This window comes from Solanum dulcamara, chromosome 9 (genome assembly GCF_947179165.1).
Source record: "Solanum dulcamara chromosome 9, daSolDulc1.2, whole genome shotgun sequence".
In the NCBI taxonomy this organism is placed as follows: Eukaryota; Viridiplantae; Streptophyta; class Magnoliopsida; order Solanales; family Solanaceae; genus Solanum; species Solanum dulcamara.
In genome coordinates this window covers 24,725,876-24,749,071 of record NC_077245.1, presented here as the reverse complement: position 1 = coordinate 24,749,071, position 23,196 = coordinate 24,725,876, and the positions used below count along the sequence as shown (strand labels likewise).

General features: G+C 35.8%; 1 protein-coding gene across 2 annotated transcripts in view; it reads right to left on the bottom strand.

The window, feature by feature from the left end:
• Positions 1–9,191: 9,191 nt before the first annotated feature.
• LOC129902063 (ALBINO3-like protein 2, chloroplastic) overlaps positions 9,192–23,196 on the bottom strand; it is a 55,094-nt gene continuing 41,089 nt past the window's right edge. For both annotated transcript variants that reach the window (XM_055977089.1, XM_055977090.1), the window contains 8 exons: positions 17,744–17,809; positions 16,533–16,580; positions 15,844–16,020; positions 15,698–15,753; positions 15,489–15,606; positions 15,108–15,197; positions 9,632–9,741; positions 9,192–9,515 (listed from right to left, as the gene is read on the bottom strand). In XM_055977089.1, coding sequence (XP_055833064.1) covers positions 9,359–9,515; positions 9,632–9,741; positions 15,108–15,197; positions 15,489–15,606; positions 15,698–15,753; positions 15,844–16,020; positions 16,533–16,580; positions 17,744–17,809 — 822 coding nt within the window. In that variant the 3' untranslated portion in view covers positions 9,192–9,358. The remainder of the gene's footprint in view (positions 9,516–9,631; positions 9,742–15,107; positions 15,198–15,488; positions 15,607–15,697; positions 15,754–15,843; positions 16,021–16,532; positions 16,581–17,743; positions 17,810–23,196) is intronic.

The window sequence follows — 23,196 nt, the reverse complement described above, 5'->3', positions numbered from 1 at the left end:
CCATCTAGTAGTATCACAGCTTCTGAATCCCAATCACGCCTGAAGTGTGGTAGACCATTGGGTTCAAAGGATAAAAATCCTAGAAAAAGAACCGTGAGAAATAATAACAATGATACTATAAAAGAACCTCCTGACCCGAGACTCAAGTGAATGAAAAACTTTCAATAAGTTTTAACGGTGATGAGATAAATTTAGATCGATCAAAAATTACGACAGATAATATTTTTGCATATAATGTTGCACTTAACTTCATATAAGATAGTGAAAGTCTTGAGCCTAAATACATCGAAGAATATCAATGTAGATGTGATGGGCCAAAATGGCAAAAGGCAATTCAATTAGAATTAGTCTCACTTGCTAAACGTGAGGTTTTTGGACCTGTAGTCCAAACCCCTGAAGGTGTAAAACCAATTGGCTATAATTGAGTTTTTCTGCAAAAACGAAATGAGAGAAATGAAATTGTAAGATACAAGGTGCTCCTTGTTGCAAAAGGATTCTCTCAAAGACCCGGGGTCAACTATGAAAAAATATATTCACCTGTTATGGATGTAATAACTATTCGATATATCATTAGTTTAGTTGTACATAAAAATCTTGAAATACATCTTATGGATGTAGTTACAGCTTGCCTTTATGGTTCACTTGATAATGAAATTTATATGAAAATCCCAAAAGGATTAAAATTGCCTAAAGCATGTACTAAATCTCGAGAGATGTACTCAATCAAATTGTAAAGATCATTATATGATCTGAAACAATCAGGACGTATGTGGAATAATCGCCTTAGTGAGTACTTGATAAATGAAGGTTATATAAATGATGTTATTTGTCCGTGTATTTTTATTAAGAAAACGGAATCAAAGTTTGTTATACTCCCCATTTATGTTGATGACATAAATCTCATTGGAACCTCTGAAGAGGTTTAAAAGGCGATTGAATATCTAAAGAAAGAACTTGAAATGAAAGATCTTAGAAAGACAAAACTTTGCTTGGGTCTGCAAATTGAACATTTAGCAGACGAAATCTTTTTCCACCAATCTACCTACACTGAGAAAATCTTAAAATAATTTTACATGGACAAAGCACATCCATTAAGTACTCCAATGGTTGTTCGATCACTTGATGTGGATAAAGATCCATTTCAACCTCCAGAAGACAATGAAAAACTTTTTTGTCTTGAAGTACTATATCTCTGTGCTACTAGTGCACTTATGTATCTTGCTAACGCAACCAGGCCTGATATAACATTTTTTGTTAATTTACTGGGAAGGTATAGTTCATCCCCAATGCGAAGACATTGGAACGGTATGAAGCATATTTTGCGATACCTAAAGGGTACCATTGATATGAATTTATTTTATACTAACAAAAGTTGTGCATACCTTATTGGTTATGCAAATGCAGGTTATTCATCAGATTCACATAAAGCTCGATCTCAAACAGGCTATCTATTTACGTACGGAGGAACTGCTATATCATGGCGATCTACAAAGTAGTATGTTGTTGCTACTTCTTCAAATCATGCTGAAATAATAGCAATTCATGAAGCAAATAGAGAATGTGTGTCATTGAGATCTATGATACATTTCATCAAAGAAATATGCATCCTAGAAAATGGTGTCAAAGTACCCATAGTTATATTCGAAGACAATGTTGCGTGCATAGCTCAATTGAAAGGTGGCTTCATAAAAGGAGACAGAACGAAACATATTTCACCAAAATTATTCTTCAAATATGATCTCCAAAAGAATAGTGATATTGATGTACAATAAGTTCGCTCGAGTGATAATCTTGAAGATTTACACAAAAACATTACCAACATCAACTTTTGAGAAGCTAAGATATAAAATTGGAATGCGTCATCTCCAAAATATCAAATGAAGTTTTCATCAGGGAGAGTAACATACGCGATGTACTTTTTTTTTCTTAACCAAAATTTTATCCCATAGGATTTTCTGGTAAGGTTTTTAATGAGGCAGCACTCAAAGCGTATTAACAGATGTGTGTACTCTTTTTTCTTTGCTAGGCTTTTTCCCATTGAGTTTTTCATAGTAAAGTTTTAACGAGGCACTATGTATATTATTTTTTGTAAAGTTTTTAATGAGACACATTACACGTGGACATCCAAGGGAGAGTATTATGAAAGAAAAGTAGTGGATGTTCCACTTTCTTTAAGGGACCCACTTAAAAAAATAATATTGCTCTCTTCCTTATCTTCTTAGATCGTCAGGCTATAAATAGCCTCATGCAATGTGTAATGCACATACACTGATATTCTCCCAACTCTCTCTTTCTTTTACTATCTCTTTTTTTTATTAATTTGCAAAGTTAGTTTGTTTTATACACTCCAAACTTTTAAAAAAACATTCATCATTTATTTATTCCAACTAGTATTTATTTATCTCCTTCGAAAAAGTTTGAGTTATAATTTGAGTGACAAGATTGAGAAAAAAAGAACAATTTGTTTTTAATGGATTATAATTCCAACTGAATCAGTGACAAGTTTGAGTATGTGATTAATGCATTTCTCTTGTCCAATTGTTATTGTTGTTGATTGTTATCAATTATGTTATAAAGTTATTTTTTAACGAAACATGTTCATTATAAAATGATAATACAAACTTACGGGTATCTTTAATAATTTCTAGAACTTACATGTATAAATCATATTTTTTAAAATAGTCAAATATTTTTGAAAAATAATTATAGCCAAACGCATGGTGAAACTTCATCAAAAATAACTTGCTAAGAATATTTGAGAATTTGGACCAAACTCTAGCTTAGTCAAAAAATTCAGAAAGTTCAACTGAATTTTTAGTACAAGAATAACATTGATCTAGTTATTACTAAAGAACATATGTATTAGAGCCTTGATAACAGCACTAAAGTACACATTAAGTAAGGTGAAATAGTCAACATATTTTGCACCTCAATTCAAGGTTTAAGCAGAAATTTCTACAGTAGTCTATTATTAGGATGTTTGTTTAAGTCAATTATATTTAATTTATATTTAATTGGAGCCTTTAAAATGGACAAATGTCAAATATTCAAACATGCACTTGAAGAAATGGAAAGGAGTCAAATCCCATCATAGCATGGACAATCAGTTACACTCGCATTGAATTAATTAATGATACGAAAAAGAAATTTCTACTTTTATTGCACATCAATAATCAAAGTTGATTTTTCTGGTACAAAATAGATTATGACTGGATAAAGATACGTGGGATTTCAAAAAAAAAATTGACAGCTTCAAGAAAATTTATATTTGCAGAAAATATCAATATATACACTAAAAAATATTGTGAATATAAAAAATATTAGATAAATTACTTATAAAGATTATAAAATTTTATCAATTCAAGAGAGAAAAAAATGGTTTTAGGTTGAGAAAGAAAAGTGACCCGTGAATTCCCTGAGAAGAGAAGCGTAGAGGCAGGAAAGATTTAACGGAATAAAACAGATTATTTTTTGGGTATTTTATTTGAAAAAAACTAATTACAATTTATCCCGACTTTTTTGGTAATTATTCGAATTTCCTCTTCTTTTTTTCAGATTTCTGATACATACGAATGACGCTGATACATCGTAATTTGATACATAAGTCTTTTTCATGATACATCGTTAGTTGATACAAACCAAATATTGTAATATCAATAAAACTTATGAATCAGCTTATAACACCTAATATATCATGAACACAACAAAAATAGCAGTAAAAATGATACATTTTGTGTTTTGTTTGTATCAACTAACGATGTATCATGAAAATGACTTATGTATCAAATCACGATGTATCAGCATCATTCCTATGTATCAGAAGAGGAATTTTTAAAATTTTTACAAATGATAAAAAATAATTAAAAATATAGGAATATAAGATGTGTAATTTGATAATTTTTTCCTTATTTTAATGAGTTTGAGATGTTAATAGTCTATACAGGTCTAATTCATTTAGGCCCATTAAGAAGTTTTATAAGGAAACAGAACAAATGTGTTTAATGGGAGAATGAGGATGATTAAGATTTAGACCTCTACTAATACTATGACAAAAATAATTTTTAACGATGATAAATATGTAAATTAATAAAGAGTGTTAAAATATCTATCGGTATTAATTAATTGTCATTGGATCCAATGTCACTACATAGAGTGCTAATTGCCACTCTAGAAAATATGATGATAATTTGTCCCCCTCTAACTTAATAATTTTATATATATATATATATATATATATATATATATATATATATATATATATATATATATATAAAAAGTGAACCTTAGATATATATGAAAAGTCTAACTGTAAAAATCTATATAATGTGTGTGTATACTCCAGTTCCTTTTTAATTAAAATTAAAAGATACTCCGAGTACTTTTTTAGTTTTTAAATTTTGATTTCAATCTCAAAAGTATCCATGACAAGATAAAATTTGTACTTAGACATAAGTTCAACCATGTTTAGATGAAATTGAAGAAAGTCAAATTGATGGTGCCAGATTTTCTAGTACTTCATCATTTTCAACAATTATATACCTCTGCCGAGTGAGTAAAAAATAGAATTGAAAATTGAACTAAATCATAAATTGTGTCAAATAGGAAAAAAAAAAATCCGACTAATGGTTAGATTTGACTTAATTTGATATTGAAAGAAAAAATCTAAATATACTTGTTTAGTTTGATTTAAATTAAAAATAGTCAACTCAACACCAAATCAACCTATAACAAACACTAAAATGAATGTTGTGATTTTCTCAATTCAACAATAAACAACATAGCCAACAAACTAATAAGCTTTGATTCATACGTAAATGAGCAATTACAATATGAAGAACACAAACAATAACGATAAAGGAGAAGGAGATGAGGGAACTAAGAGGGAATTGGGATGAGAAACAGAGTCTTTGCAATACGCATAAACCTATTTTGATTTCACAAGTCTCTACTTATCAACCCTGATCCCACACAGAGCCACTTAATCAGGTGTTGGGCTGCTTTGCCAATACTGGTCTAGGCCCATTCACAACACAATCCCACATTATATATAAAAAACATTATCCATCTACACATCTTTATTTACCATATTTTCTATTATTCCTTACTATTTCAAAATACACGTTTTCTCTCTTCTCCAAACCCACGTTTTCTTTTTTCATTTTTCACTCCTCCAATTTCTTCCTATTTTTACTCCCACAATCTTAGCAGTTAATTACAAGTTTAAAATTCAAATTAGTTTTCTCTCCAGTTAATCTATTTCATCTTCCTCAATAGGTAGTTTTTCCTTTTCTTCAACTTATAGTTAATATATATATATATATGTATATATATATATATATACATATGGATGATGCTCCTTCGGTTGATGATGATTTTCATGAAAATAGACTAAAACGACGGAAAGATTCATTAATCATGGGAAAATTGCATGAGAAAAAAGTGAAGAAGGATGTAGGTTCAAGTTCGAAATCCCTAGTTGAAAAAGCTTCTAAAAAGAGGAGGGTGGGGGGAAGTTGAACATGTTATTACACGCCTTTCTTTACAAAAGGTTTTGATACTAATGTATTTAGTGATTTTTTACTTTTTTAAATCACGTGTAGTCTCTATTTTTCAGCATTATGATACATTAAAACTTATAATGTAATGTATTGTGTTCAAATATTATTTTTGATACATAATTCTAAATTTTTTAATCATAAATTTTAATGTATCATGTGTATGATTATGTACTAGATACATACTTCTTCAAATTTAAGTAAAATTTGGTACTAGATACATTCAACTAGTATCATTCACAAACTTAGGGTTATTTTTGATACATAACCCTAAGTCTGTCAATCATGAAATTTTATGTATCATGTGTATGATTTTGTACTAGATATATAAATGCTGTAAAATTAAGTACAAGTTAGTACCGAATACATTCAACTAGTATCATTCACAAACATAAGATTATTCTTAATACGTAACTCTAAGTCTGTCAATCATAAAATTATATGTATTATTTGTATTATTTTATATTTGATACATAATTGTTTCAAATATAAATAAAAGTTTGTAATAGATACGTTCATCTAGTGTCATTCACAAACCTAGAGTTATTTTTTATACATAACCCTAAGTCTATAAATCATAAAATCTCATGTATGATGTGTATGATTCTGTAATTGATACATAACTTCTACAAATTTAAATATAATTTAATAGCAGATACATTCATCTAGTATCATTCACAAACCTAGGGTTATTCTTGATACATAATCCTAGATTTGTGAATCATAAAATTGTATGTATCATTTGTATGATTCTATACTTGATATATTTGTCAAAGACTTATATATGCTGGCCATTAATTCTTTCCCTAATAAGAAGATGCCTTGTAAATGAAAAGAATTTGTGGACATGGTGGAACACAGCAAACATGATACAAGTGTGATCCAAGTCAAATGGAACAAACCCCCTCCTAACTTTGTGAAGCTTAATACTGATGGAAGTGCCATCAACAACCCTAAAAAGATAGGAGCAGGTGGTATACTCAGAGATCATAAAGGGGAGCTGATACATGCATATGCAACTCCACTAGGAGAGGGATCTAATAACCAGGCAGAGGTTCAAGCTGCAGTAATGGGAATTAAATGGTGTGTCCAACATGGATATAGCAGGGTAATGTTGGAGACTGATTCAGAACTATTAGTGGGATGGTTGAAGCACAGACTTAGACCACTATGGAGCATGATCCAGCACATTACAGAGCTCCAAGATCTTGTTAGATTACTGGATCAGTTCCAATGCAACCATGTATACAGGGAAGCCAACTTTCCAGCTGACACTTTGTCCAAATATAGCCATGAAATTGATATCATTCACCAGTTCTACACTTACCAACATCTTCCACATGCAACCGAGGATATGTCAAATTAGACAAGCTAGAGATGGCTGCATTCAGAAGAAGAAAGCTCAAGCAAATCAAGGAACCACCATGAATTCTCCTTATGTATGTTGCAATCTGTTTCCTTGATGCAGGTACAATAAAGGACTACCACATCTGTCTCAATTTTGGAACTGCTTTGGAGTTTCAGCAGTCACACCAACAAATACTGAAAGGGATTGGAGTATATGCTTCTTGCATTGTCTCTCTTGGTGCAAAGCTACAGCTCTTTGCACACTGCAGAACTGCAATATACATCTACAACAACATCCATCAAGCAACAAGCTACAACAACTATAACTCCAATAACCACATTGAAATGTACACAACAACATACAACAACCACCAGATTCAGCAACAAGCCTTAACAGGAACCATTTGTGCAGATTTGCAACACTTCTACATTAGTGTTGTAGGTACACTACACAGATGCAGCATCCAAGAACAACATCAGCAACATCGAACACCTCACAACTACTTGCGGAACTGCAGTTCCCAGTGACTGAAAAAGATCATTACAACTTGCATAAACTTGATATGGTGTGTCTGTAAACAAGATACAACGCCTAAATCTCCAACAACCAAAAAGGGACTTCATACTTTTACATCCTGGACAAACTCGGTATGACAAGACTAAGAAAGACACAGATGTAATGAACGATCTCGATCTATGGAAATTGGAAGATTCGTATACTTGCTCTTCTTCAATTTAGCTATGAAATGTAGCTTATTTGGATAGGACTAGTGTAGGTTTCTTTCTTGTATTCACATGGAAGGGGAGAGTCTCCCTCATTTACGTTTTTCGTAGTTACATTGTATCGAGAGGAGTCCTCTCGTAGGTTAAACGCTTTTCTAGTTAGTTAGAAAGCACTGTATAATATCAGGGGATGAGTTAGCCGACCTTAGTAGGTTGTCCGACTTATGAACCAATTAAAATCGGAGGTAAGGTTTATGCCCCCCTCCTTGTATTGTTATGCTTTATGAATAATAAAGTTTGGGGGTGTGCGGCTCAACCCCTGGCTGTGCACGAGAGGTGGGAGCCTCGTGTAGGGTCTGTTCCTCAAAAAAAAAAAAAAAACTTGATATATAACTGCCGCAAATTTAAGTACAAATTTCGTTAATGCCGGATATAAAGTATGTGATCAAAAAACTTCCATGTTTTGGGATAGATGGAGAGAAAAGAAATTTAGGAAATTTTAAAAAAAAAGTGGATGAAGAAGAAAATTTATGACGATTTGAGATAGATTGTGGAGAAGAAAATTTGAAATTTAAATTTTTTGAAGATCCTAAAGTTTTGATAGAGATGATTTCAATTTGTTTTGCCTGATTTGTGGAACTGACGTTTAATTTTACCTTTAATTTCCTTTTTAAACATAACAGTCAAGCTGTCTAATGTATCACAATTAATGTATCCGAATGTGACAAATTTGAAGGGATTTTTGTAAATTAAAAAGGGATAGGAATATGATATAATTTGCTCCTTACACTATGTAATTTATGTAAGTTATATATGTAATTTTTAAAATTTATTTTATATGTAAAAGTATTTACTTTGATATTATTTTTATATATTTCTTATATTTTTTCATAGTTTTTATCTTTTAACATATTATTTCAAGTTTGAAACTTATAATTTTGAGCGGTTCAATGAAGTTATAGTCCATAGATATGACTAACTTTAATAAAGCTTAAATCACAATCAAATCAATACTAATGCTAATAAAAAAATATTCAACACTAAGAATAACAATAATGTTGAATATTTATTGTTTAGTTTACATTGATTTGGACAATTAAAATATATATCCTAATTTTAATGTTTTAGTTATGTAGTTAATACTTAATAGACTTGTTTTAGCATGATTTAGTACTTTTAGATTATAATCATTTTCATTATGATATTAACTTGCAATATTTATTTTATGCAATTTTATTATTATTATTTGTTGAGTATTTTAGTGTCATCATTCATCTCATATATTGTGTTATTTTCTTAAAAATCACCTCAAATAGTTGTATTTTGCTAGGACTAAAGAAATATTTGAAATACAAGTTAATTATATATTGGTATGAATATTTTACCGAAAAAAACCCGAACCGCCCCCCCCCCCCCCCCCCCCACAACCAAAAAAAAAAAAGGTTAAAAACCTGAGTTTAATTAGTTTGATTTAATTTCTTGATTTGATATTTGAAAAATTCAAATCAATCCAATCACCCAACCTATGCGATAGGCACCACTTAGCCAACTTTTCAAACACATCATAAAAAGAAATAGAACGGAATTCGTCCTAATTTTTAACTTGCACAAGATGGTTCAAAGATGTTCTCAATAACCACTTAAATAATTATTGATTTTCCTTTTACGAGATCCTAAATACTCCATAATATCTCAAGAAAAAGAACATAAACTACATGACAACAAGAATGAGTTTACTGAACTCCTCTCCTACTAGTGACAACGTTGCTAGTGATATCATCCTCTTCATTTTCACATTGTTGCAGAAATTCTCTGTAAGACTCATCATAAGCAGTAGCCATTTGCAGATACTTAATAGCATCATTCTTGCGGCCAACATTGATCAACGTACTGGTAAATAATCATGTACCAGTTTAATCAATTGTAGAATTGGAATAAACACGAGGCCTTCTAGAACTTGCTTTGAGAATATAAACCATGTATCAAGAATTAAAACAAATCTTTACCTTGACAGTAGAACTAATCCATCATAGTAATGGGCCTTGCTCTTTGGGTCATCTGGCTCCTTCAACGTAGCTATTCGTTCCAGGTGTACAAGTCCCTCGCCCATCTTACACTATAAAAGAAAAAGAAAGATGCAATATGACTGTGAAACCTACTTCCAGTATATAGAGGCCTTGATATATCGGCCACAGACCGAGCCCAAAAATATGTCAAGTCAAGCTCAACACACCACAAAAAAAATAGAAGTTGGGTCCAACTAAGCTCTGCTGAGAGCGCAGCTTAGACAGTCATCATATTTAGAGGGCATAAACATGTCTACAATCCTTAATATGAAGATTCAACAATTAAAAAAAAACAAGGAATTGAAGACTACATTGACCACTATTCTGGAGGTGTCAGCATCCTTTCAGCTTAGTCCACCATCCACACAAACTCCAGGCTCTGAGAAATCAGCCGACAACCAACCCACCTTCATATAATTTGTTTGGTTCAATCTCAATTTGATTCCAACAAGTGGGATGAGGAAAGAAAGGGAGTGAGGTTTAGCTAAAAAAGATTTTGAGAACCGATATTCTTCAAAATTCTTAATGCTGGAGACCTCCAAAAACTTATGAACAAATTGTATTGTAGTCTAAGACAAACTAATTACAGAGACCCTAAAAGAACTCACAACTGACCGGCTTCCTGTACATTTGCTTCCTTACACCAAAAGTAAAAGTTTATATGTAATGACCCGAACCATTGTTAATTAAGAAAAGAAATATCGTAAGGAAAATGTGTTGACTGGGCCCCACTATCCCGCTAGAGAGGGATAGTCCCGCCATGACGGCTCCGCTCCAGCGGGATTTCTGCCGCCAGAGCGGGAGATCATGGAACAGAACTTAAGTTGCGAATTTCTTATTTTTCCTCTTTTCCCTAAGTGCAAGTTAGAGGCGACGGTTACCCCAAGAACTCTCAGAAAGCTGCTCTAGACTTGGGGAGTGTTGTTAAAAAGCGCTGAAGCGCTCGCTTAAAGCGAGAAGCGAAGCGAGGCGACAAGCCGGCGCTCTAATGCCTTGAAGCAAGGTGATATTGAAAAAGCGTGCTCTTTTGGGTAGAAGCGAGAAGCGCGCTTTTTATAAAAGCGAGAAAAAGCTCGCTTAATTGAAATAAAGCGCTACTAGGGTGTTTTTTTTCAATTTCTGTAAAAATACTTACAGTTAATTATTCCAATTACTTTCCCTCCTATCGACTATTGTTGTGACTGCTACTGAAGGTTAGTTCTTCTCTTCTTCTTTCCTCTCTTCTCTTCTTTTCTTCTACTCTTCTTCTCTTTTTCTCTTTTTCTCTTCTTTTTCTGTTTATCTTCTGCGCGACTATTGCTGAAGGTAACTAGATTTTTTTTCCTTTCAATTTTCTGTTTGTAATGCTACTTTCCAAGGGAGAGACTACATCCCTTTCCTTCGGTAGCTCGTTTGGTTTCCCAAGGATAGCGGTAGCTGGGGCAAAGCCCACTTAAGTAGCGTTATTCTGTTTTTTTTTTCCTGATTTGAGGTTCTCAGTATGCTCTGTTTGTAATGCTGTGTGTATGCTCTGTTTTTATTGTTTTGCTGCCAGCTGCTCTATTCTGTCTCTATTTCTTTTTTCCTTTGTTTTTTTGTTGTTCTGACTTCTGTAATTGAGTTACTGTTATGAATTGTGAGGATTATTGCTATCTATTTACTTTTTAATCTAAGAATTGAAAGATTTGCTTAATATGTTACCTCTATTGAGTTCTTGATTATTTATCTATACATATTTAATATTTTTTATTTTTATACTACATAGCGTTTTTTCTGAAAAAAGCGTGCGCTTTGCTTCACCCTTCTCGCTTTTGTGAAGCGAGCCCTTGTCGCTTTTTTCCGCTTCTCGCTTCTTAAAACACTGGACTTGGGAAGGAGGGAGAAGGGCATTTCAGCATAGGAAGGGTTCCAACGGCTAGAATTCAGGCCTACCTTGCTCGTCAGACATCTGAAATTTAGGATTGGAGCCACGAAATATCTCCACAACTATTTGGCGCCCAGATAGGCTCAGTGTTTCTTATCAAAGTAGTTAAATCTATACCCATTGCTTAGTATAAGGAAATTAGTGAGAGGTTTCATGGTTAGGCCCTCAGATATAGGCTATGGGCAAAAACATGGGTATCTTTAGTGGTCAAACTTGATGTGACCTGGTAAGGAAGACTGACTAATGAATTAGAGGTGAGCTGTAGTTTTGTCTTCCCATATTGTGTTATGTGTGTTCGTAGCTGCCTTAATTGTACGTATATTGGTAGAGGAATGGGAAAGATTGAAATAAACCATATGGATCAGCAATTTAATATAATTGTGCGCCAAAAACCTGTGTATTTGTATGTGTACTATTCATGTTTGCTTACAGTAGCTGTGATTGTGGATTGGTTGTGGTTGTTGGGATCGTGTGTCACGTTCCGACACACAATTGGATCGGGTGTTATGTTCCAACAAGCCATTAGCTTGAGTTTGGGTCCCATGAGAGGGCCAAATGCGTGTGTGGATAGTCCCATACGAGGACCCGTTGATATTTGTCATTCTGTGGAATAGTGAGCCTAACTGTTTAACGGCTGAAGGGTAAGACTTCTATAAATAACCCCACCGATTCGGCGATTGGTACTAGTTGAGGATTGAGGGTCAGCATAGGCTTATTCGTGTGTAAGGTTGCGAAACCTGGTGATGTCATATTGTGATGTCTGCGACATTCTAGACTCTTGGGCTTAAAAGTAGAGGTTGCATTGTTAGTGGGAAGCTGGTTACTTAGCATTCGATCAGGTAGTAGTAGCCATTGTAATTGGTAAGTGCATATCCGGATTGGCTGTAAGGTGTAATTATGTGAGGAGACTGGGTTCTGAACCGAAAGGAAGTAGCTGGATTAGAATGGTTGGTAAAGTCGCTTGACTAATGGAAACTGGTTAAGGTTAGTGTGATGTTGCGTTTCCTTGTAAGTGGGTGAGGTTGGTACGGCCAGCTTGGTGGTAGTGTGCTTTCTGAGGACTTTGCCCAAGTTATAGGAAGCATGTCTTGGGTTCATGAAATCGGAATTAGCGGCGGACCCATAGCTGATAAGTGAGTGAAGTACTATAAGAGTGAGTACAAGAAGATGCTTGTGAGCTTATGGTGGGCAGTGGTGTAACACTTTATTATTTATGATCTTCCTGTTATTTTTCCTATATATTATGTGGTGGGTATCAGGTTGACCGATGATGCCTACCACTACGTGTTGTTTGTACTAATACTACCCTTGCTATGCCACTTGGCATAGTCTGACTGTAGGGTCGGAGCTTCTTAGGTGAAGATGAAGACGATTCTCCGGCAGGTTCTACCCAGCCTTCATTGTGGTTGAAGCTGTCATTCCTTTTATTTTATGCCCTGTTTCTGTAGAGCTCTTGTACCTATTTAGACTAGTATCCTTGGGGTGCTAGATGATTTCTGTATAAGACTTGAGTTTTTAAATTAATACAGGTATTCTTATAATTTTTCCGGCTCATTATTTTACTTTTTGGAACTTTCGCATTGTTAATTCCATTTGGGGGGTTAAGGGTTCTCCTACCTAGGTGTTAGAATAGGTGCCTACACGGCCCGGTGGGTTGGGTCGTGACATTATAGTACAATTCACTTATTCATATCAAGCACCTATAAGTGGAATACACCTTTCGATGTAAGTTGAGGCCACCTCCTCACATCATTTCTTGTGGGAATCTCATCACAGTCGGGAAAACTCACTATTAAACATCTCTACAGTAGACCCTTATCATCAAAATGAGGGGAAACCATTAATCTCTTCTGTTTGGCGTGTCCACCCATTCTTGTGGACTGCTTCCTTGTAACTTCCTTCTCCCTTCAAGGATTGGTGTTTTAAATACCCTAAGACTGGCTTAGTAACTTGCATTAAAGACCCCCTGTTTATGAGGCTTGCAATGCGGCTTACAAGTCCGAACCACCCTTCATTAGGCTTGTTTTCAGGGATAATAATCGCTGATCTAGTTTGATCATTAATCATAATAACTGAAACAAATCTACCATACATATTGTACTGAGGTTATAGCTAATTTGGAATAGTGGAAAAAGAGTAAAGAGAGAAAACATGCAATGGCTATGATTTCCTTCAATAAATGTAAAGGCAGAAATAAAGGGATGAAGAGTAATCAGTTTGTCTAGAACATGGAGAGGAGAGGGGGAAGAGCAGCTAGGCATTGGGGGTGGTCAGGTTGAATCTTCACTATCACTATATAGAAGAGCAGAAATCAGCAGGCTTTTAGGGGTATGTGGGGTCTATAAGAATAAAGCATACTCCCTCCGTTTCAATTTGTTTGACATATTTTGACTTGGCAAAGAGTTTAAGAAAGTAAAGAAGACTTTTGAATCTTGTAGTCTTAAATTAAAGATATGTCAAATAAACTAAAATGTTCTTTAATCTTGGGATCTTAAACATGCCATGTGGAAAGTAGAAATTGAAGAGTTGCCGAAAAAAGAAAGAGGCATACTTTCTGAAACAAACTAAAAACGAAAGTAGGACAAGCAAATTGAAACAGAGAGAGTATATAAAAAAAGGAAGACGAGTGATTGAGGAATTTCAAGCTAAATATACTTCAAACACACTGTAGATGACAGAGGGATTTCACAAAAAACATTTGAATAAAAAAAAGAACTAAGATGAACTTCTAGCAACTACAATTCTAGAGGAAAAGGAAGAGGGAAATTTTGTATAGAAACATTCTCATATGAAAATATATTTAAAATTATACCACAATAGAGTTTCAATAGTCCAACCCACTAGAAGTGTACCCAAAATAAATCCCCTACTACCTACATGGTTTCTCTATTGCCGTCAGTCCGCCATGTCACATGGAATCATGCAAATGATGCAAGGTACTCAATATCTGAGACTAGAGTTCTTATTGATTTATGTCAAGTAAGAGCCCGTTTGGATGGGCTTAAAAAAAGTAACTTTTATGTATGAAGTGCTTTTAGAACTTTAAAGTGCTGAAAGTTATTTTTATAAATAAGCAGTTGAGTGTTTGGATAAAAGTACTTAAATGAGGAAAATTATGTGAATTTTAGGGTTAAAAGAATAAAAATGGTAGTTTGGAAATTTAGTTAAAATATAAGGGATATAAAAGTAATTTCTATGGTCAAAGAAAATGACTTTAAGCACCTAGAAAAAAAAAAGTTAGGAATCCTAACTTTTCATTTTTGACTGACTTTAAGAACTTTCTGGCTTAAAATTAGCATTAGGCAAACACGTCCAAAAGCTGAAAAGAGGTTTTAAGTTGGTTTTGACCAACTTAAAGCCAATCCAAACAGGCTCTAAATATGGTGTCTGAGATGAACTTGAATGGAGTAGTTAGTGAGAATTCATATAGCCGATCCCAATTTGCTCGGGATCGAGGCATAGTAGTTGTATTTTTATGTTAATCATCAAGCCAATTTCTCAAAATACCATTACCTGCCGTATACAAGCGATACCTGCCCATTGAGATGATAGAATCAGCAGATCTACATCCTCAATTTCCATTTGATTCTCCTTTAGCAGAAGCTGAACTAGCAGAAATAGACTTTGATCAGTAACAAATCAAATCTGCTGGATTATAGCAGCCAAGTTAAGTTCACTTGGATAAATGAAGTTTTCTGCAGAGTAAACTGCATACTACATAAATTTTAAACAGTCCCAAATATAGAAAAACCGATTTTGACTTTCCAAATTCAGTCACCCTTTCCATGAACTGAAAATAATAACATTCAGGAAATTCTTAGTACACAAAAGCAAAATGACTTCATCAAGAAGATCAGTAAACTCAAACTGAAATGTGGGACTTCAGACTCAAACCTTAGCAATAGCACGTTCCAAGTATTCAGTAGCTTCTGGTAAGGAACCATCTTGCAACAGTGTCTGGCCAATAATAAGCAAAGCTCGAACATTCTCGGAATCCTTGGCAATAGCAAGTCTGTAACACATATATTATAAAGTGGATGCTAGAGAGAAGGAAGAAAAGAAATGAGGTGGTGAGGATTGCTTTTATTAAAGGAGAGAACTACCGTAGAAAGGACATAGCTTCATCTTTACGTCCTCCAGCTAAGAGTTTGATCGAAAGCTGATGAGGTTTCAAACAAAGATTTAGAAAGCAGCAAGAAAAATTCAACATTTCAAGTCTCAATATCAGGAAACGAAAATAGTTACTAACATTAACCAATTCATGAGGTGATAGGTTCTGGACAGATATTTTGCTCTGATTTTTTGATGGATCTAAGTTGATTTCTCCAGGATTACCCAACTCTTTCTGATGTGCAGCTTTTAATTGAGGATCCTTCTGAGGTAGCCCCAGTTTCTTGCAAACATCTGGATGGTTTAGAGATAGTTGCTGTATATAAAAAGGTAATGAGTTCTAAGAAATTAATATTTCCAATATTCACCACCCCCATTGATTCATGAAGACATGCGAAGTGCAACCTTAAGAAGCAACATTTTTCACCGTCCGCTATTGGACAAAGAAAATTCTACAAAAGAGAATGCCAGCTATGTACAATCTGCTAGACAGACTGTGTTTAGAGGGAGCGGAAGTGAGAAAAAGAGACCATTTTCCAAGGGAAGTTTGAAGAAAATTTCCATCTTCATTATCTAATAGTTCATCTATCATGCTCTCTTTCCATGTTAGGAGGAGGAAAAAGCTCCAGGCACTCTCCGTAGATCATGCAAATTTGAAACTTAATGCCTTTTGTGCAATAAGACCTCTTGGCATCCAATGCATAACATGAGAGGTTACAACAACTTCCAAACTATAACAGATTACTTTAGCATTTACCTGCATGCCCAGTCAAGCAAGAAATAAAGTTGGGATGAGGAGTCTCAGGAAGAATACTTCAGAATAGATACCTGAACAACATTCATCGAACTATTGGTAAGCCAATACACTAAACTCCCCTGAAAAATAGAAAAATGAACAAAAACTTCATGTCATGCAACACAATCCTTTGCCAGGTATATCAAGATAGGAGGGCAAGCGAATGAGTCAGAAAGACAATGCAATTTATTTTATTTTGCAATCCCTTCTCCAACCTGACACCGAAAATTTTAAGAAGATTAAAGAAAAAGTTAGTGGCCCATCGACGTTAACATTTATTTGTATGTGATCAGTCCACCACTGCTACCATTCTCTCACATAAGCCTCACAGACAACTAAATCAAGCTGCTCCTAATTAACTTCAAAATCCATAGGGGCTTCCCCTTCTGTCAAATTTTATATTGTACTATTGGGGTATTGGGGTATTCTCGTCAGGTCATATTTCACTTGGCAACTCATTAACTTCCAAAGCCTCAGCTTTCAAAATTTCAAACAACCATTAGATGTGCCTCTTGTTCATCAGTATATCAATTACATTAATTGCATCTCTTATACCTAGTACAATCCATCTCTGAGGCTATAAAAAAAGGAACAGTTTGCAAGAGAAACTAACCCTATCAAACAAAAACATTAAATCACGAAATACTACTTGCAATGCATCCAATTATAATATGGTTTGAGTCAGTTAACTTTATAAAAGCAAGAGATAGGCCCATAGAGCTGCAAATTACAATGACAAAATCTCCTACAGTGAATGTCCAGAAAGCCTAAGTAGACATATTCAAGCTAGACATGATGCAAACCACCTAGAACAACAAAATCTATAGCTCTAACATGATGAGTTGCTCAGGTACTGAGATACTCAGGCTGAAAGCAGAAAAACCAGTATATTTACAATACCATAAACCCTTTTTTCCTTAAATGGAGAAAACAATTTTAAGATAAGAGCGGGTCATAAAGAATGGACACAACAGTCAGTGTGCCTCCATTACCAAGTTTCAAGAAAACAATGATTCCAGCTATCATTGAGACCAATAAATTAACAGGACAAAAACAAAAGTTTCCACGGGAAACAAACATAAACAGTTCAAAGATCAAAAAACAGTTTCCTTCTTCAAGTTAACGTAAAATTGGACCACAAAGCTCAAAATAACAAAGGAAAACATGGGATGCCAAGTTCAAATTTTGTTGCAAATGGCAAACCTATAGCACATTTTTTTTTTGAAATCAAATGGTTGATTACCTGGGGCATACTGAATGTAAAAACTAAAATGAGTAAGGTCATGACTTCCAAGTACTTCTTGTAGTACTGTAACAAAAAAAAAAGCAAAAGTGTTAAGACATGCATCTCAAAGTTATCATCAGGAAAACAGAAAACTATAGATAACATACTAATGATCACTAGTTTCTAGAGGGGATTCCAGAAATTAGAGTAAGAGGGTTTAAAGATGTACACCCCGTGTGTTTAAAGATATCCTTCGTTCTATTTCGAAGGTTTATGAGCTTAAATTTGAGAGTTCTCCTATAACATCCACACGGTCAGGGACATCCCATTTAAACTAAAATTTGATAAAAATATATTTTATATTTTCTACCTAAACATGTCTTAAATATTTATAAAAAGTTCTTTAGTCATATGATATATTGGTGTATGTATTTATTTTATAAGATTTTTTTTTATAATTTATTCATATTTTAACAAAGATATTAAATCTAGCTAAGCAGATAAATTATTATTATTATATGAGGTAGCATTTGTTCAAAATGATTTTCCATTATTTTTAATATACACAAAAAAGTTATATATACTTTACTATGAACTACGCAATACCCGAGTGTATACGGAATGATATAAAAATATTTTTGGGTGTTGCCACCTCCACTTCCACATGGAAGTGGAGGAAATGGACAACAACAACAACAACCCAGTGAAATCCCACAACGTGGGGTCTGGGGAGGGTAAGTGTACGCAGACCTTACTCCTACCAAAGTAGGATGGCTGTTTCAAAGAGACCATCGGCTCAATAGAAGCATAAAAAGAGGTCAGATAAGGCTAGGAAGTTCAAAGCGATATGGGAAAGTAAATAACGAAATCGACACAGATAAAATAGAGTAATCGAAGTACAGAAAGTAATAGATAATAATAGAAATCAGAGCACAAGAAATTACAGTGCGCTAATGCGCCTACTAATACGGAAGAATAACGAGACTATGTACTAGTCTTCTACCCTAATATGGGTCCTCCACACCCTCCTATCTAAGGTCATGTCCTCGGTAAGCTGTAACTGCGCCATGTCCTGTCTAATCACCTGTCCCTAATATTTCTTTGGCCTACCCCTACCTCTTCTAAAATCATCCATGGCCAACCTCTCACACCTCCGCACTAGGGCATCTGTGTCTCTCCTCTTCACATGCCCAAACCATCTCAGTCGCATTTCTCGCATCTTGTCTTCCACCGAGGTCACTCCTACCTTGTCCCGAATAGCCTCATTTCTAATCCTATCTCTCCTGGTATGCCCACATATCCATTTCAACATTTTCATCTCGGCAACTTTCATCTTTTGAACGTGAGAAACCTTAACTGGCCAACAATCCGCCCTATATAACATAGCCGGTCTAACCACCACTTTGTAGAACTTGCCCTTAAGTTGTGGTGGCACCTTCTTACCACATAGCACACCGGAAGCGAGCCTCCATTTTATCCACCCTGTCCCAATACGATGTGTGACATCATCGTCAATCTCCCCGCTGCCTTGCATGATAGACCCAAGGTACTTGAAACTACTTTTCTTTTGGATGGCCTGGTCACCAAGCCTAACTTCCGCGCCAACCTCTTGAGGTATCTCACTGAACTTGCACTCTAAGTACTCTGTTTTGGTCGTACTCAGTTAAACGCTTTAGACTCCAAGGTATGTCTCCAATCCTCCAACTTAGCGTTAACTCCACTACGAGTCTCATCGATCAGGACTATGTCGTCCGCGAAAAGCATACACCATGGCACCTCACCTTGAATTTGTCGCATAAATCCATCCATCACCAAGGCAAATAAAAACGGACTAAGAGCTGATCCTTGATGCAACCCCATCACAACTGGGAAATGCTCTGAGTCCCCTCCTACTGTCCTTACCCTAGTTTTGGCACCCTTATACATGTTCTTGATCTCCCTAATGTATGCCACAGGTACACCTTTAGCCTCCAAATATCTCCATAGTATCTCTCGTGGAACTTTATCGTAAGCCTTTTCTAGGTCGATGAATACCATATGCAAGTCCCTCTTCCTCTCCCTATATTGCTCCACTAGTCTCCTCATAAGATAGATGATTTCTGTAGTTGAGCGTCCCGGCATAAATCCAAACTGGTTCTCTGAAATAGACACGTCTCTCCTCACCCTCATCTTCACCACTCTTTCTCACACTTTCATAGTATGGCTTAGAAACTTGATACCTCTATAGTTGTTGCAGCTCTGGATATCCCATTTGTTTTTGTATAGAGGGATCATTACGCTCAACCTCCATTCTTCGAGCATCGTTGTCATCTTAAATATGACATTAAATAACCTAATTAGCCACTCGAAACCTACCGAACTCGCGCTCTTCCAAAATTCCACAGGAATCTCGTCAGGTCCGATTGCTCTTCCCCAGCGCATTCTACACACAACACCCTTAACCTCTTCGACCGTAATACACCTGCAACACCCAAAATCGTGATACCTCCCTGTATGTTCCAAATCTCCCAATACAATCTCTCTGTCCCCTTCTTCATTTAAGAGTTTATGGAAGTATGACTGTCATCTCTGTTTAATGAGGGTCTCATCTACCAATACTTTTCCATGTTCGTCCTTAATGCACTTCACTTGATCCACATCGCGTGCCCTTCTCTCTCGCACCCTGGATAGCCTGAACAATTTCCTATCCCCGCCTTTCTCTTCTAATCAGCATAAAGGCGTTCAAAAGCTGTCGTTTTTGCCGTCGAAACCGCCGACTTCGCCTCCTTCCTCGCTATCTTATAAAGTTCCCTATTCATCCACTTCTCCACCTCATTCTTGTTTTCTATCAACTTCGCATACGCCATCTTCTTTGCTTCCACCTTCCCTTGCACTTCTCCATTCCACCACCATTCCCCTCGATGCCGATCACGGCTACCTGTCGACACTCTCAACACTTCCCTTGCTACAACCCTAATACAGCTAGCCGTCCTATCCCACATACTATTCGCATCCCCACTACTATCTCAGGCCCCCATATCCTTCAATTTCTCTCCCATCTCCAGAGCACTAGCCGTGGTCAAACTCCCCTATCTGATCCTAGGTCAGTCATCCCCAACCCTCTTCTTCCTCGTTATCTTGATTCCTAAATCCACAAAGAGCTTATGTCAGGTCGTAAGGTTGTCGATCGGAATGACCTTACAGTCTTTGCACAAACCTTTATCATCCTTCCTAAGGAGTAAAAAATCTATCTGAGTCTTAGCCACCGAACTAAGGAAGGTTACCAAGTGGTCCTCCTTCTTTAGGAAACTCAAATTGGCTATCACCAACCCAAAAGCTCTTGCGAAATCCAAAAGTGAAACTCATCCTCCATTTCTGTCCCCGAAGCTAAAGCCTCCATGCACATCATCATACCCTCCTGAAATAGACCCGATGTGCCCATTGAAATCCCCTCCCACGAAAAGCTTCTCAATAGGCGATATGTCTCCCACTAACTCGTCCAAATCCTCCCAAAAGTGCCTTTTATCCTCCTCGCCTAAGCCCGCTTGTGGCGCATAAGCACTAATAATGTTCAATGTGATCCCTTCAACGACCACCTTAATCGACATCATCCTATTAGTGACTTTCCTAACCTTCACCACCTGATCTCTTAAATCACTGTCTACTAAAATGCCTACCCCATTCCTATACTTCGATCTACCAGAGAACCAAAGTTTATACCCGTCTACCTCCTTAGCTTTAGAACCTACCCATTTGGTCTCTTGGACACAAGCTATGTTAATCTTCCTCGTCTTTAGAATCTTAACTAGCTCTATGGATTTTTCCGTTAACGTCCCAATGTTCCAAGAACCTACTCTTAGTCTAGACGCTCCTTTAACCCACTTACCCCTTCTTACCCTCGTCCCTGTCCCCGTCCCTGAGCGAGAACATGACCCTAGTCTACCACCACTATCCAAAGCCACGAAAACGCGAATGAACTAATAAATTATTCAAAGGTCTAAAGTTAGCAAAATGTAACTACAACTGTATGAGGTGGCGTCAAATTCTTTATAACTTATCCCAAATCAATTATTAAACAATTAGTTCAATATCCATTTTGTTGGCTGCAAGTTACTTCACATAGAATATATATACATATGTGAACTCCACTTTGTTTCATTAATTTTTTCCTTATAAAGGCAATTCATAGTTGATGCATATCATCATTTTATCGTATCTTCAAATTGCTGCCAAAATATCTACATATTCGTTGAAACAAGAACTTAGTAGAAGAATAGTTTGACGATACATTTGATCATGGAAAGAAAATCGATTATCTACATCAAGTTATCTGATCTTGAATTCAAGGTATGTGAAGGCTATTCCTTTTCATTTGGCATGACTCCTCGAGTTTTGTGATTCTCGGGTATATCATGTTTTGAAGAGTCAATTTTTAGATATCTCTAAATTGGTGTCAGTGTTACTCTTCGTCAAAATCTCATAAATAGTGACATCGATTTCGTGTCAAGTTGGAGAGTAGGAGGTGGTGTATACATTATTGTGATTATCGAATTATGGTGATTGTCAAGTCTAGTACAATTGTGGCGCGCTCATAAATGTTTCGATTGGGTTACTTCTCATTAAGAATCAATGTTCTGTGGCGTCGATTTAGTGGTTGGTTGTGGATCAAGGGAAGTATATTTATACGTATATTACTCATGGTGAAGGGGAGCCTTGGAGTAACTGATAAAGTTGTTGCTATGTGACCAGGAGGTCACGGATTCAAGCCGTGGAAACAGCCTCTGACAGAAATGTCAGGTAAGGCTGCGTACAATAGACCCTTGTGGTCGGGCCCTTCTCCGGACCCTGCGCATAGTGGGAGCTTAAGTGCACCGGGCTGCCCTTACTCATGGTGTTGCAATTTCTCATACTCATGCATTTCTTGCTATTTTAGACATTGTGGTGGTCTTGTAGGCCCACATAGCGATTTGCTTACTTGTAGATATCATGGTGGTTTTGTCGGCCCCCATAGAGATTAACATACTTCCATTATGAATGGCTAGGTTTTGTAGCAGGATTTTCTTATTGTTTGCCTACATACATACACATGGTGCAAATTTACTGATTTTGCCTCTGGATTATGGGTCGGTGTGTTTCACCTATCACCACATGCATATTTACATACTACTTTCGCCTACGGGCTATGGATCGCGGTGTTTTGCCATCACCACATGCTTGATTGGCCTTCAGGGTTGTGCATTGCATTTTATATTGTTGTATAGTGTGGCTTTGAACTATTGTTGTTAGTTGAGTATAGGATTTCTAAGTCTTAGTGTATTTATTGGTACTATGGTGAGTAAGATGAGTCAGGAGCAGGTAGGTTTGGTTGCGAATTGTCGGCAGTTATTTGCTGTTTCGATTCAACAATGTTGTTTCAGTTCTCTGTAGCCTTACATACTCTATACATTATTTCGTATTGACGCCCCATTGCTTGGGGGCGCTGCTTTCATGCC